The sequence below is a fragment of the Lutra lutra genome, chromosome 1 (assembly GCF_902655055.1).
Source record: "Lutra lutra chromosome 1, mLutLut1.2, whole genome shotgun sequence".
NCBI classification, from domain to species: domain Eukaryota; kingdom Metazoa; phylum Chordata; class Mammalia; order Carnivora; family Mustelidae; genus Lutra; species Lutra lutra.
The window spans coordinates 66,970,345-66,986,763 of NC_062278.1; the positions used below are offsets into that span (position 1 = coordinate 66,970,345).

At 37.3% G+C, this 16,419-nt stretch overlaps 1 protein-coding gene across 3 annotated transcripts in view; it reads left to right on the top strand.

Moving 5' to 3' along the window:
* Positions 1 to 16,419, top strand: part of CFAP91 (cilia and flagella associated protein 91) — a 102,565-nt gene that overhangs the window by 20,388 nt on the left and 65,758 nt on the right. For all 3 annotated transcript variants that reach the window (XM_047725927.1, XM_047725908.1, XM_047725916.1), the window contains exon 6: positions 8,930 to 9,111. In XM_047725927.1, the coding sequence (XP_047581883.1) occupies positions 8,930 to 9,111 (182 nt within the window). The remainder of the gene's footprint in view (positions 1 to 8,929; positions 9,112 to 16,419) is intronic.

Here is a 16,419-nt window from a genome sequence, read left to right on the forward strand (position 1 = left end):
ATGTCAGATAAAGTAGATTTATTTTATTTATTTATTTTTAAGATTTTATTGATTTATCTGATGGAACACAAGCAGGGGAAGCAGCAGATGGATTGGGAGAAGCAGGCTCTGTTGAGCAGGGAGCCTGATGTGAGGCTCGATCCCAAGACCTTGGGATCATGACGTGGGGTGAAGGCAGACACTTAACCATTTGAGCCATCCAGACACCCATAAAATAGATTTTAAATCAAAGGCTGTAACAACAAGAGTTGAAGAAGGGCACTATATCATAATAAATGGGTCTGACCAACAAGAAGATCTAATGATTGTAAATATTTATGCCCCCAACTTGGGAGCACCCAAATATATAAAACAATTAATACAAACATAAAGGAACTCACTGACAATAGGGGACTTTAACACCCCACTTAGAGCAATGGACAGATCATCTAAGCAGAAAATCAATAAGGAACCAATGGCCTTGAATGACACACTGAACTGGATGGACTGAACAGATATATTCAGAACATTTCATCCTAAAGCAGCAGAATATATATTCTTTTTGGGAGCACATGGGCATTCTCCAGAATAGATCATATACTAGGCCCCAAATCAGGCCTCAACAAGTACAGAAAGGCTGAGATCATACCATGAATATTTTCTGCCACAACACTATGAAACTTGAGGTCAACCACAAGAAAAAATTTGGAAAGACCACAAATACATGGAGGTTAAAGAACCTGCTAAAGAATGAATGGGTCAACCAGGAAATTAAAGAAGACATAAAAAAAAAATACATGGAAACAAAAGAAAATGAAAACATGCTGGTCCAAAACCTTTGGGATGCAGCAAAATTGATTATAAGAGGGAAGTGTATAGCAGGATAGGCCTATATCAGGAAGAAGAAAAATCTTAGATACACAACTTAACTTATACCTGAAGGAACTAGAAAAAGAACAAGTGAAACCTAAAGCCAGCAGAAGAAGGGAAATAATAGAGCAAAAATAAATGGTACAGAATTAAAAAAACAAACAGAACAGATCAATGAAACCAGGAGCTGGTTCTTTGAAAGAATGAATAAAATTGATAACCCCCTAGCCAGACTTATCAAAAAGAAAAGAAAAAAAAAAAGACCCAAATAAATAAAATCACAAACGAGAGAAGATAGATCACAGCCAATACCACAGAAATACAAACAATTATAAGAGAATATTATGAAAAATTATATACCAACAAATTGGGCAATCTGGAAGGAATGGATAAATTCCTAGAACATATACACTACCAAAACTGAAGCAGGAAGAAATAGAAAATTTGAACAGACCCCTAACCAGCAATGGGATTAAATCAGTGATCAAAAATCTCCCAGCAAACAAAAGTCCACGGTCAGGTGGGTTCCCAGGGGAATTCTGTCAAACATTTATTTTTTATTGCTTTAAAGTTTTTTTTTTTTTTTGAAGATTTTATTTATCCATTTGACACAGAGAGAGATCACGAGCAGGGGGAGCAATAGGCAGAGGGAGAGGGAGAATGCTCCCCACTCAGTGGGGAGCCTGACACAGGGCCTAATCCCAGGACCATGGAATCATGACAAAGGCCAGACACCCAACAGCTGAGCCACCCAGGTGCCCCTCTATCAAACATTTAAAGAAGAGTTAATACCTATTCTTCTGAAGCAGTTGCAAAAAAAGAAATGGAAGGAAAACTTCCAAACTCATTCTATGAGGCCTGCATTAGTTCCAAAACCAGACAAAGACATCACTAGAAAGAATTACAGGCCAATATCCCTAATGAATATGGTGTAAAGATGAATTTCCATAAGATAGTAGCAAATTGAATCCAATAGTACATTGAAGAGTTATTCACCACATCAAGTGGGATTTATTCCTGGGCTGCAAGGTGGTTCAATATTCACAAATCAATCAATGATACACCACATTGATAAAAGAAAGGAAAAGAACCATATGACTCTCTCAATAGATGCAGAAAAATCATTTGACAAATACAGCATCCATTCATTATAAAAACCCTCAACAAAGTAGGTATAGAAGGAACATATCTCAACATTGTAAAGGCCATGTACAAAAGACCCACAGCTAATACCATCCTCAATGAGGAAAAACTGCGAGCCTTCCTTCTATGGTCAGGAATATGACCGGGATGGCCACTCTCATCTTTGCTATTAAAGTAGTACTGAAAGTCCTAGCCTCAGCAATCAGACAACAGATTGGCATCCAGATTGGCAAGGAAGTAATCAAACATAACTATCCATAGACAACATAATACTCTATGTAGAAAACCCAAAAGACCCCACCCCAAAATTGCCAGAACTGATGACATGAATTTAGTAAAGTTGCAGGATACAAAACCAGTGTACAGAAATCTGTTGCATTTCTGTACACCAATAATGAAGCAGCAGAAAGAGAAATCAAGAAATCAATTCCATTTACAGTTGTACCAAAAACAAGATACCTAAGAATAAACCTAACCAAAGAGGTAAAAGATCTGTACTCTGAAAACTATAGAACACTTATGCAAGAAATTGAAGAAGACACAAAGAAATGGAAAAACATTCCATATTCATGGGTTGGAAGAGCAAATATTGTTAAAATGTCTATACCACCCAAAGCAATCCACACATTCAGTGCAATCCCTATCAAAATATCAACAGAACTTTTCACAGAGCTAGAACAAAACAATCCTAAAATTTGTATGGAGCCACAAAAGACCCTGAATAGCCAAAGCAATCTTGTAAAAGAAAAGCAAAGCTGGAGGCATCACAATTCAGGACTTCAATTTATATTACAAAACTGTAGTTATCAAGACAGTATGGTACTGGCACAGAAACAGACATATAGATCAATGTAACAGAACAGATAACCCAGAAATGGACCCACAACTATATGATCAACTAATCTTTGACAAAGCAGGAAAGAATATCCCATGGAAAACAGTCTGTTCCATAAAAAAGAGTGTCATCTTGCCATTTGCAACAACATGGATAGAATTAGAGTGTATTCTGCTAAGCAAAGTAAGTCAGAAAGACAAATACAATTTTATTTCATTCATATGTGGAATTTAAGAAACAAAAAAGATGAACATGGCAGGTGGAAAGACAGGCAAACCATAAATCAGACTCTTAACTATAGAGAACAGTGTTGCTGGACGGGAGGTGGGCAGGTGGATGGGCTAAATGGGTGATGGGGATTAAGGAGGATACTGTGATGAGCACTGGGTGTTATATGTACATGGTAAATCACTAAATTCTACTCCTAAAACTAATATTACACTGTATGTTAACTAAGTGGAATTTAATACAAACTTTAAAAAAATAAAAACTTTTGCTGTACAAAGACAGTGTCAGTAGAATGCGAAGACAGCCACAGACTCAGAGAAGATATTTGCAAAGGATGTATTTGCTAAAGTACCGTTATCCAAACTATGTAGTAAACTTCAAACAAGAAAAAGAACAACCGGATTTTAAAATGGACCAAAGACCTTAACAGACACCTCACAAAAAGGACATACAGATTGCAAATAAGAATATGAAAAGATGCTTCACATCATATGTCATTGGGGAAATGCAAATTAAAACGATAATAAGATGTCACTTGCACTTACTAGAATGGCCACCATCTGGGACACTAACAGTACCAGCACCAGGAACCCTCATTCGTTGCTGGTGGGAAATACAAAATGCTATAGCCACTTTGGGAGACAGTTTGGCTATTATACAACTAAACATACTCTTAGCATATGATCCAGCAATCTTGCTCCTTGGTATTTACCCCAGGAGTTGAAAACTTACACAAAAATTAGAAAAATTTACACAAACCTGCACATAAACCCATTAGTATTTATAGCAACTTTATTCATAAATGCCAAAACTTGGAGGCAACCATGATGTCCTTTACCAGGTTGATGGATAAACTATGGTATATTGAGACAGTGTAATATATTATTCATCACTAAACTGAAATGAGCTATTAAGTCATGGAAAGATGTGGAGGAATCTTAAATGCATATTACTAAGACAAAGAAGGCAATCAGGAAAAGCTACAGTATGTATGATTCCAACTATATCACATTCTGGAAAAGACAAAGCTATGGGAATCCTAAAAGCATCACTGATTGCCAGGGGTTTTGGTATGGATGAATAGAAGGAGTACAGAGAATTTTTAGGACAGGGAAGATACTCTGTATGACACTGTAATGGCAGATAGGTATTATACTACATATACTACATATTGTAGGGATTTGTCCAAACCATAGAATGTATAATACCAAGAGAGAACTGCAATATACGTTATGGGGTGATCATGATGTGTAAATGTATGTTCTTCACTTGTAACAAATGTACCGCTCTGGTGAGGGTTATTGATAATGGAGCAGCCTATGCATGTGTGGAGGCAAAGTGTATATGGGAAATCTCTGTACCTTTCTCTCAGTTTTACTGTAAATGTAAAAGTGCTCTGAAAACATTAAGTCTTTAAAAAATACATTCTTTAGCGTTCAGTTACAGAACAGGGTTTGCTACTTTGTGAAACCCCTCTTTGTGTTTAGTTTTGTTGGGCCTGGAAGGGAAAATCTAGAAGGGGGTCTGGCAGATAGTGCATGCTCCTGGTGCTTGTGCGGTAGGGGAGGAGGAAGGGTCTGGATAGAGGTAACAGAGCCGTCAGGGTACCAGTACATGCCGTCAGGGTACCAGTGAGCCTGTAGATGGGATCCAGGGCTCAAGCCAGATGAGAAGCAAATATGGGGTTTTTCTTGTTTTTGAGTCCTGAATGAAGTTGGGGAGGGGTAGGAGAGAGATCATTGTTCTTTCTTACTCAGTTTATTCTCCCCAAAACCGGCTGAAATGGAGAAAAAGAGTATAGGTTGGAGAAAAATAACAAGTTGGAAAAGAATCTATTAAGTTATCATAGGACTTCTGTCAAGATAGCTTTCCGCCTTTGCATCCTCTCCTCTGACTCATCTAGAAGGATCTTAAATCATCAGAAAGGTTAGTCAGAAGGATTCATTAGGCTTTATCATAATCTTAGCATATTTGATCAGATGGTTCAAATGTGTATAATTTTTAATTTGGTAAGCAATTTATTTTCTTGACTCAAACCAGTGGTGTTATAATAGTCATATGATCTGAGATAATATAAGCTGATTTGAAGTTATTTCCTCAACTAGAATCTTTATAGTCAAATAATTTCTGCTGAAAACATAAATTATAAATATCTAAATTATCTACATAGGTTAGAAATTCATAACAGCTGCTGAAAAAATGATTTCAATATCATTAGAATTCAGCATTAATAACAGATTAAAGTACTATTTCATTACAGGTTGGACCTCCAAGAAGGTGCTTCTTTCTAGCTGACTTGAAGTGCATTTTTGTTAGAGCTCGGCTCTGTATGTTTTGCTTATATATAAGCACCCCCCATTGCCTTTGACTATTTTTTTTTAAGATTTTATTTATTTATTTGACAGACAGATCACAAGTAGGCAGAGAAGCAGGCAGAGAGAGAGGAGGAAGCAGGCTCCCCGCTGAGCAGAGAGCCCAACGCAGGGCTCGATCCCAGAACCCTGGGATCATGACCTGAGCTGAAGGCAGAGGCTTTAACCTGCTGAGCCACCCAGGCGCCCTGTCTTTTAACTATTTTTTAAGATGGAAATCTTTCTCTTTTTTGCCATTATATTTCAGTGTTTTTGCTTATGTAATTTAATGTTCTACCAACTAGAAAACATATTTTCTTTTAAATGGAAATGGCTATTTTTTCCCTTATTTTTTAGTACTTATTTAATAGTACTACGTGTTTGGATTTTAAAAAAATGTTAGAAAATGTAGAAAACTATAAAAATGAAAAAATTCTGTAATCCTATCCAGAAATAGTTGTTTTATTGTATATCCATCTAGGCATTTTTCTATGCACAAAACACAGGTTTGTTTTTTTTTAAGATTTTATTTTATTTATTTGACACAGAGAGATAGAGATCACAAGTAGGCAGAGAGGCAGACAGAGGAGGGGGGTGGGGAGCAGGCTCCCTGATGAGCAAAGAGCCCGACTCAGGGCTCGATCCCAGGACCCTCAGATCATAACCTGAGCCGAAGGCAGAGGCTTAACCCACTGAGTCACCCAGTTTTCCCCAAAACACAGTTTTAAATATAAAAATGTAGTCCTGTTGTACATGCTGCTCTATAGTGTGCTTTTTTCCCCATTTTACATTGAATTATGGACATTTTTATATGTTTATAAATTCTGATTACATTTTTACTTTTAATAGCTGCATAAATTCCATTATAGGTATGCCATATTTTTTGAAGTAGTTTTTCTGTTGATGGTGATCATTTAAGTTTGATTTTTCTTGAAAAAGAGCCACATGAATAGATTGGAAAGATTTCCCTCAGGTATGATTTAGTTAAAAAGGGAAGATGCAAAAATGTATTAATAATATGATTTCCGTGTTAGCAAAACAATAATAATCTGTATGTGTATATTTGTGTAAGTATAGAAGAATAAGTGTGGATGAAAATACAGCAAGGTTAAAGCATAATTCAAGTATATATTCTAGATCTAGGATATACAGAAAGGGTACTGCTATAGGTGGATAAGGGAGGAAAAGATATTAAGGGAAATAAACTCAAAAGTAAAAGAGAAACATTGCTGGGGTGGCTGGCTGGCTCAGTCGGTGGAGTTGCAACTCTTGATCTTGGGGTTGTGAGTTCGAGCCCCTCATTGGGTGCAGAGATTCCTTAAAAATAAAATCTTTATTTTATTTTTTAGATTTTATTTAAATTCAAGTTAGTTAAAATATAGTGTATTATTAGTTTCAGGGGTCGAATTTAGTGATTCATCAGTTGCGTACAACATCCAGTGCTCATTACATCAAGTGCCTTCCTTAATACCCATCACCCAATTACTTGGTCCCCTCACCAACCTCCCCTCCAGCAACTCTGTTCCCTATAAGAGTATCTTATGGTTTGCTCCCTGTTTTTAATCTTATTTTTTCCTTCCCTTTTCCTGTGTTCATCTGTTTTATTTCTTAAATTCTACATGAGTGAAATCATATGGTATTTGTCTTTCCTTGAGTTATTTCGCTTAGCATAATACACTCTAGTTCCATCCATGTCACTGCACATGGCAAGATTTCATTCTTTTTGAAGGCTGAGTAATATTCCAGTGTGTGTGTGTGTGTGTGTGTGTGTGTGTGTGTGTGTGTGTACACTATATCTTTATCCACTCATCAGTTGATGGACATCTAAAAATAAAACCTTAGAAAAGAAAACAGTGCGCTGTTTTTAAAGCATATGTGCTATCATACTTGTTATAAAAAATATATAAATATTAAAATAACCATATATAATTTTGATATCATATAAAAATATAAACATTATCATACTTGTTATAAAAATTATTAATAGTAGACATGTTTATTTTTTGTAATTTTTAAAAGATTTTATTTATTTATTTGACAGAGAGCTAGAGAGCACACGTAGGCAGAGTGGCAGGCAGTGGGAAGAGAGAAGCAGGTTCTCCACTGAGAGGGAGCCCAACGTGGGGCTCGATCCCAGGACCCCGAGATCATGACCCGAGCCGAAGGCAGATGCCTAGCTGACTGAGCCACCCAGGCGCCCCAGGAGTAGACATATGTTTGAATGAATTAATGTAAAATTTTTTTCTGTACTTAAAAGTAACCAGAATAAGAAAAAAATAAAAAGTTGAAAATATGGATCTAAGATTGATGCCTAATAACCTCAGGCACAACCATTTTTTTAAAATTGGTCATTAAAAAAGTTTTCAAGTTTTCTCTTACACATCAGACTTTATGAATATGTTTGCATATATCTCTGTATATCTGTTTATATTTCAGTCAACATGAGAATGCCTGTTTCTTTGCAATTTCATCAATGCTAGGTATTTTCAATTTTTTAGATCTTTGCTTATGTGATATAATAAAATAGCATCTTGTGGTTTTATTTTACTTTTCTTTGATTACTAGTTATGTTCATTATTTTTTCATATGTTTGCTACAAGTTTTCATTTTTGTCAATTGTTCTTTATCCATTTTTCTTTTAGTATTTAACTGTCTTACTGATTTATAAGGCCTTTATTTGGTAATAAAAATGTTATGGTATATTTACTTATGTTTCCTATTACTTTTATAGTCTCATTTTTTACATTAAATGCCTTAAAATATCTGGAATTAATTTCTATCCAAGGGATAAGGTAACTTTTACATAGTTAACCAAGTAATCCTAGCATTAATTAATTGAGTCATCTATCTTGAAAGAGCCTTGCCTTTTTTTTTTTTTTAAGATTTTATTTATTTGACAGAGAGAGATCACAAGTAGGCAGAGAGGGAGAGAGAGAGAGAGGGAGGAGGAAGCAGGCTCCCCGCCCAGCAGAGAGCCCGATGCGGGACTCGATCCCAGGACCCTGAGATCATAACCTGAGCTGGAGGCAGAGGCTTAATCCACTGAGCCACCCAGGCAGCCCCAAGAGCCTTGCCTTTTTAAAAAATCAGAAAGCATCTCTTCTCTTTTCTCTGCTCCTGAATTTCTAGAGGGAAACAAATTTTGTTGTATAACTGAAAGCAGAGAAAAAAGAAACCAGAAGTTAGCAATTCTCAACAAGTTCAGAAATAACTGTATGACATCCTAGAATCTACCTTTTATAGTTCTATACTGTATTCCCACCCAGTGATACACAGATAAGTAGGTACTTTTGTGATTAGACCTGGGCTTTTATATCCCTTCAGTTTCTTGGCAGAGGTGAGACTAACAAGGCAGTTCTCTCAAGATAATTGGGCACAATCCTAGATACACTGGATTCGTGAATTTGTGCATGTTTAAAGGGGGAATGGGCTTAGAGAAGCTAAGGATTTATTTCTACCTGACTGTATAGTATTCTAAGTGATTGGATCAGGTTTTAATTTTTGAAATAATTTTCCCTTTTAGGACAGAGGCATATATTTTCCCTCCTGCTCCTGCTAAGTACCCTCCCGTACCTTCAAAGTATACCGTGGGTACTCAGACTGATTATCGGGATGCTGAAGTTCAAACTGATCCATATTCTCCAGAATATGTAGTATGTCAGGATTCAATCCCTGAGCTCTTGACCCTGGCTACTCTTACGTGGGGTGAGTTGACAGTTGTCTTGATTATTTTTGAAGGCCTGTCCTGATAACTGTGCATGCTGTTGAGTTCCTGGAAATGATGTGCTCAGAGGCAACTGGCTCTGTTGCTGTTTAAAATGTCTTGCTCAGCAGAGCTACTTCACAGACTCATGCTTCTATTGATACTTTTCTTCAAGGAGAGTATACCCTTTCCATTTTAAGGAGGCTTATTGTACTTTATCCTCGAAGCTGAAGTTCTATTTCCCCTTAATTTTGTGTTTATTTGCTGACTACTCACCTCCCCTCACCCTCAAACTGTTTTTCCTAATGAACCAATTCTTTTTCATTGAGCAATCCTCACTCCCTCTTTACATATAAACTTTTTTTGAGTGTATAATACTGAATGTATATTCCACCGTATGTAACAGTATTATCTTACTTTGCCAAAATATCTTGCAGTTATCAAAGCTCTCTTATATACCCCTATTGGATGATTTGGGTGATTTCTTTTGCTGGTATCTCTAAAATGTCAGTATGGTTCAGGCTCAGAAATTCACTCTTAGAATGCAATAAAATCTGACCTAGGCCTATATTATGTGAAATTAGAAAAATTAATAAGGAAAGGGGCTTTTAAAAAAAATTTATTTTATTTTTTCAGTGTTCCAAGATTCATGCACCATACCCAGTGCTCCATGCAATACGTGCCTTCCATAATACCCACCACCAGGCTTACCCATCTCCCTACCCCCACCCCTCCAAAACCCTCAGTTTGTTTCTCAGAGTCCACAGTCTCTTATGGTTTGTCTCCCCCTCCGATTTCCCCCAACTCACTTCTCCTTTCCTTCTCCCAATGTCCTCCATGTTATTCCTTATGCTCCATAAGTGAAACCATATGATAATTGACTCTTTCTGCTTGACTTATTTCACTCAGCATAATCTCCTCCAGTCCCGTCCATGTTGATACAAAAGTTGGGTATTCATCCTTTCTGATGGAGGCACAATATTCCATTGTATATATGGACCACATCTTCTTTATCCATTCGTCTGTTGAAGGGCATCTTGGCTCTTTCCACCATTTGGCTATTGTGGCCATTGCTGCTGTGAACACTGGGGTACAGATGACCCTTCTGTTCACTACATCTGTATCTTTGGGGCAAATACCCAGTAGTGCAATTGCAGGGTCATAGGGTAGCTCTATTTTTAATTTTTTTAAAAGATTTTATTTATTTATTTGACAGAGATCACAAGTAGGCAGGCAGAGAGAGAGAGAGAGAGAGAGGAGGAAGCAGGCTCCCCGAGGAGCAGAGAGCCCGATGCAGGGCTCAATCCCAGGACCCTGAGATCATGACCTGAGTCGAAGGCAGAGGCTTTAACTCACTGAGCCACCCAGGCGCCCGCCCTAGGCTATTTTTGATTTCTTATGGGATCTCCACACTGTTTTCCAAAGTGGCTGCACCAATTTGCATTTCCACTGGAACCCAGTGTAAGAGGGTTCCGGAAAGGGGCTTTTGGAAATGACTAGACATTAGCTTCTTGAACTCACTTGATTGTAGCTGGGAAACTGAGAGCCAGAGAAGCCAGCTCCTCCTAGGTGTTAGAGATAGTTGGTATACTGTAATGATTTTTATTAAAATGAGTTACTTTTGTTTCCCAGTTGTGACAGTTTGCTCTGGTCAAGTCTGTGTCATAGACAGTAAAGATGTTCATATCTGAGACCTAATTTGGTTCTTGTTTCCTGGCTCACCTTACAAATTCAGAAGATTCTTTACATCCATACTTGAAAGTAGAGGCTCTACTTTGAGATGAGATTTTCAGATGAGGTTTCAGACAGATTAAAAATATGCTGAAACTTTTCCCTTCTGCTCTGAATATGTATACGTATTAGTGTGTATATATATGAAAATATATATTGGTTATATGTTTATTAGTGTGTTTGTATACACATATATACTTTTTAAGAAAGGAAGAAAATTTCCATAGTTTAGAAGTGTAGACTAACTAAAAGGAAGAAATAGGTGGGAGCCTATGATGATGAGCAGGGACTGTGAATGGTGGGGAGCCAGATTTGAAATGCCTGCCTGAACTAGAAGAAGCAGGACTTTTCTCCTGCCCACAGGTGGGACTGAAGCCCAGTGCCTGCCAACACAGATGTTGAAGTATCAGTAAAAACCACTGAGTCAGGTCTACCCCCTCATTTGTAAGGCCCTGAGTAGGAGCTTAAATGGAGGCCTATATACTATATGTATAGATGTTTTAAAATGATAAATCAAGTTAATATCTGTTAAGTAAAATATTTTAAGGAAAAAGATCTGTATTTTTCACAAATACATCTTTTTTTCTATTTTTTAAAAAAATACTTATTTTCAGAGAGAGAGAGCATGCACAAGAAGGCAGAGTGGCAGGGAGAGGCAGAGAGAGAAGCAGGCTCCCCGCTGAGCAAGGAGCCCAATACAGGACTCGGTCCCAGGACCCTAGGATCATGACCTGAGCCGAAGGCAGACGCTTAACCCACTGAGCCACCCAGGCGTCCCTACAAATATATCTTTATAAAAAGTTGAAAGGACAAGTTTAAATGGAAAATTCTTAGGTTCCTTGGGATTCTTTGGTTGAATGGGGCAGCAAGAAAAGAGGCTGCCTGTGACTTACTTTTTTCTCTGGCTCTGTTCCACATCATGAGGGGCCTGTCATGTATGCATGTGATTACTTCACTTTGTTTTTCCAATCTCTGCATTCATATCCCTGTAAACAGCTGCCACGTGGCTACTCCTTGGGTTTAAGGATGAATAAACAGGGGCACCTGGGTGGCTCAGTTGGTTAAACATCTTCTTTCAGCTCAGATCATGATCCCAGGGTCCTGGGATCAAGCCCAACATTGGGCTTGCTTGGTGAAGAGCCTGCTTCTCCCTCTCCCTCTGCTGCTCCTTGTGCTTGTGATTTTTTTCTGTCTCTCTCTCTCTGTTAGATGAATGAAATCTTAAGAAAAACTGGAGGGGAGTGGACAAACAGCAGCATATAGTCTGCCCAGGGGAGTCTGAATTCTAGGAAGAGGTCCATGTAGATACTGCAAGGAGGCTTGGGCCATTTGTTCAAGGAATTCCAAGGTCTCTAAGAGTAGAGTAGGTTCAGCTGGGCATAGTCTGTTGAACTCCTCATCTTATGATAATGGGCAGGGCTCTAAAGAATGAGGCTGGAGAGCTATCCCTTTTGCCAGGTCATAGAGTGTTACTACCCAGGGTGCTCATGAGAGAACTCTACAGATGATCTCAACCCAAGAATCACAAAACATCTAAAGAACACAGGTACCAGGAGTGATCCACAAAAAGTTAAAAAAGAGAGAGAGAGAATAAATTCCTGAGCAAACAGAGCAAATGGAGCAATCTGAAAAGGACTTGGGGAATACTTCTTAAATCCTCAAAGAGACAAAGAGGGATAAAGCATGAAAACGAGAGTGGGAGCTATGAAAAAGAACCAGTTGCAATCACTGGGAAGGAAAACTATGAAGTTTGAAATAAAATGAGCTCAGTAGTAAACTAGGCAGTGCTGAAGAACAAATTAGTGAAATGAGAGAGTAAATGAACAAATATTCCAGAATGCAATATTCAAAGGTAGAATAAGGTTAAAAAAGAAAAAAAGGTAAGAGCAATGGGGGATAGGATTATAAGATCCTATAATAGAATGGTGGAGAAGCAATGCAAGAAAAAGATAATGGCTGAGAAAGATAAATGGCTGAGAATTTCCCAGGACTAAAGAAAGATATGAATCATGTACTGTTGGATCCTATTGGCTAGTATTTGGTGAGAATTTTTGCATCTGTGTTCATGAAGGATATTGGTCTGTAATTCTCTTTTTTGATGGGGTCTTTGTCTGGTTTTGGTATCAAGGTAATGCTGGCCTCATATAATGAGTTTGGAAATTTTCCTTCCATTTCTATTTTTTGGAAGAGTTTCAGGAGGATGGGTATTAATTCCTCTTTAAATGTTTGGTAGAATTCCCCTGGGAAGCTGTCTGTTCCTGGGCTCTTGTTTTTTGGGAGATTTTTGATGACTGCTTCAATCTCCTTACTGGTTATGGGTCTGTTCAGGTTTTCTATTTCTTCCTGGTCCAGTTTTGGTAGTTTATATGTTTCTAGAAATGCATCCATTTCTTCCAGATTGTCAAATTTGCTGGAGTATAGTTGCTTATAATATATTCTTATAATTTTTTGTATTTCTTTGGTGTTGGTTGTGATCTCTCCTCTTTCATTCATGATTTTATTTATTTGGCTCTTTTCTCTTTTCTTTTTCATAAGTCTGGCCAGGGGGTTATCAATCTTATTAATTCTTTCAAAGAACTAGCTCCTAGTTTCGTTGATCTGTTCTACTACTCTTTTGGTTTCTATTTCATTTATTTCTGCTCTGATCTTTATGATTTCTCTTCTCCTGCTGGGTTTAGGTTTTCTTTGCTGTTTTTTTCTCCAGCTCCTTTAGGTGTAGAAGTTAGGTTGTGTACTTGAGACTTTTCTTCTTTCTTGAGAAAGGCTTGTATCACTATATACTTTCCTCTCAGGACCACATTTGCTGTGTCCCACAGATTTTGAACAGTTGTGTTTTCATTATCATTTGTTTCCATGAATTTTTTCAATTTTCAATTCTTCTTTAATTTCCTGATTGACCCATTCATTCTTTAGTAGGATGCTCTTTAGCCTCCATATATTTGAGTTCTTTTCAACTTCCCTCTTGTGATTGAGTTATAGCTTCAGAGCATTGTGGTCTGAAAATATGCAGGGAATGATCCCAATCTTTTGGTACCAGTTGAGACCTGATTTGTGACCCAGGATGTGATCTATTCTGGAGAATGTTCCATGTGGACTAGAGAAGAATATGTATTCTGTTGCTTTGGGATGGAATGTTCTGTATATATCTGTGATATCCATCCGGTCCAGTGTGTCATTTAAGGCCTTTATTTCCTTGTTGATCTTTTGCTTGGATGATCTGTCCATTTCAGTGAGGGGAGTGTTAAAATCCCCTACTATTATTGTATTCTTGTCGATGTGTTTCTTTGATTTTGTTATTAGTTGGTTTATATAGTTGGCTGCTCCCACGTTAGCGCATAGATATTTAAAATTGTTAGATCTTCTTGTTGGACAGTTCCTTTGAGTATGATATAGTGTCCTTCCTCATCTCTTATTATAGTCTTTGGCTTAAAATCTAATTGATCTGATATAAGGATTGCCACCCCAGGTTTTTTTAAATGTCTGTTAGCATGGTAAATTGTTTTCCACCCCCTCACTTTAAATCTGGAGGTATCTTTGGGTCTAAAATGAGTTTCTTGTAGACAGCATATTGATGGGTTTTGGTTTTTTGTCCATTCTGATACCCTGTGTCTTTTGATTGGGGCATTTATCCCACTTACATTCAGGGTAACTATTGAGAGATATGAATTTAGTGCCATTATATTGCCTGTAAGGTGACTGTTACTGTATACTGTCTCTGTTCCTTTCTGGTCTATTACTTTTAGGCTCTCTCTTTGCTTAAAGAAATGCTTTCAATATTTCCTGTAGGGCTGGTTTGGTGTTTGCAAATTCTTTTAATTTCTTTTTGTCCTGGAAGTTTTTCATCTTTCCTTCTATTTTCAATGATAGCCTAGCTGGATACAGTCTTCTTGGCTGTATACTCTTCTCATTTAGTGCCCTGAATATATCATGCCAGTTCTTTCTGGCCTGCCAAGTCTCTGTGGATAAGTCTTCTGCCAATCTAATATTTCTACCATGGTATTTTACAGACATATAGCTTGTCCTGAGCTGCTTTCAGGATTTTCTCTTTGTCACTAAGACTTGTAAGTTTTACTATTAGAGGATGGGGTGTGGACCTATACTTATTGATTTTGAGGGGGGTTCTCTGTTCCTCCTGGATTTTTATGCTTGTTCCCTTTGCCATATTAGGGAGATTCTCTACTATAATTCACGCCCCTCTCTCTTTCTTCTTCTGGAATCCCAATTATTCTAATATTGTTTCATCTTATGGTATCACTTATCTCTCGAATTCTCTTTGTGGTCCAGTAGTTGTTTGTCTCTCTTTTGCTCAGTTTCTTTATTCTCCATCATTTGGTGTTCTATATCACTAATTCTCTCTTCTGCCTCATTTTTTATTGCACCTCATTAATAGCTTTTTTTATTTCAACTTGGTTAGATTTTAGTTCTTTTATTTCTCCAGAAAGGGATTTTATTTCTCCAGAAAGTGTTTCTCTAATATCTTTCATGCCTTTTTTGAGCTCAGCTAGCACCTTGAGAATTGTCATTCTGAACTCTAGTTCTGACATATTACCGATGTCCATACTGATTAGGTCCCTAGCCATCGGTACTGCTTTGTGTTTTTTTTGTGGTAAGTTTTTCTGCCTTGTCATTTTATCCAGACAGGAATATATGAATGAGAGAATAAAATACTAAAAGGGTGACAAAAACCCCAGAAAAATGTACGCTAACCAAATTGGAAGAATCCAAAACTGGGGAGGAGAGGAAAAGGGGAAAAAAAGAAATAAAAATTAAAAAAATTTTACACATTAGACTGTGTGTAAAAAATTTACACATTACACACACATTAGACTGGTGAATAGAACAGAGCCACCCACTTGATTTTGGGTGTATTTTGGTCTCTTTGAAGAAACTACCTCCCAAAATTTTAAAGAAAGAAAAACTTATATATATACAAAAATAAGGGTAAACATGATGAAGGGGTGGAATATGACTGTATAAATGAGAATTTAAAAAATTCTAAAAAAAGAATTGATGAGATAAGTTGGTTGGAAAAAGAAAAAAAAGAGGAGGGAATGTACTCAGGTTGGAGACTAGAACAAATCCATGTGCTAGATTAGGGTATATTTTGATTAGAAGAAATTGTACCCCAAAATTTTTTTAAAAACCTACATGCATACAAAAAATAAGGTTAAATACAATAAAGGGATAAAATATGATATAACAATGAAGGTTTAAAAAGATTTTTTCCTTTAGAAAGGTATTGTTAAGATAAACTAGTTTAAAAACATTAAAAGAGGAAAGAGGAAATGTTAAAAAAAATAGGATAAGATAAAAAAACTAGGGCGCCTGGGTGACTCAGTCATTAAGCATCTGCCTTCAGCTCAGGTCATGATGCTAGGGTCCTGGGATGAGCCCCACATCGGGCTCCCTGTTCTGTGGGAAGCCTGCTTCTCCCTTTCACTCTGCTGCTCCTCTGCTTGTGTTCCCTCTCTTGCTGAGTCTCTGTCAAATAAATAAATAAAATCTTTTAAAGAAATATTTTTAAAAACTTAACTGCAAAACTAAAGGATCATGGGGAAAAAACCACGAATTCTATGCGT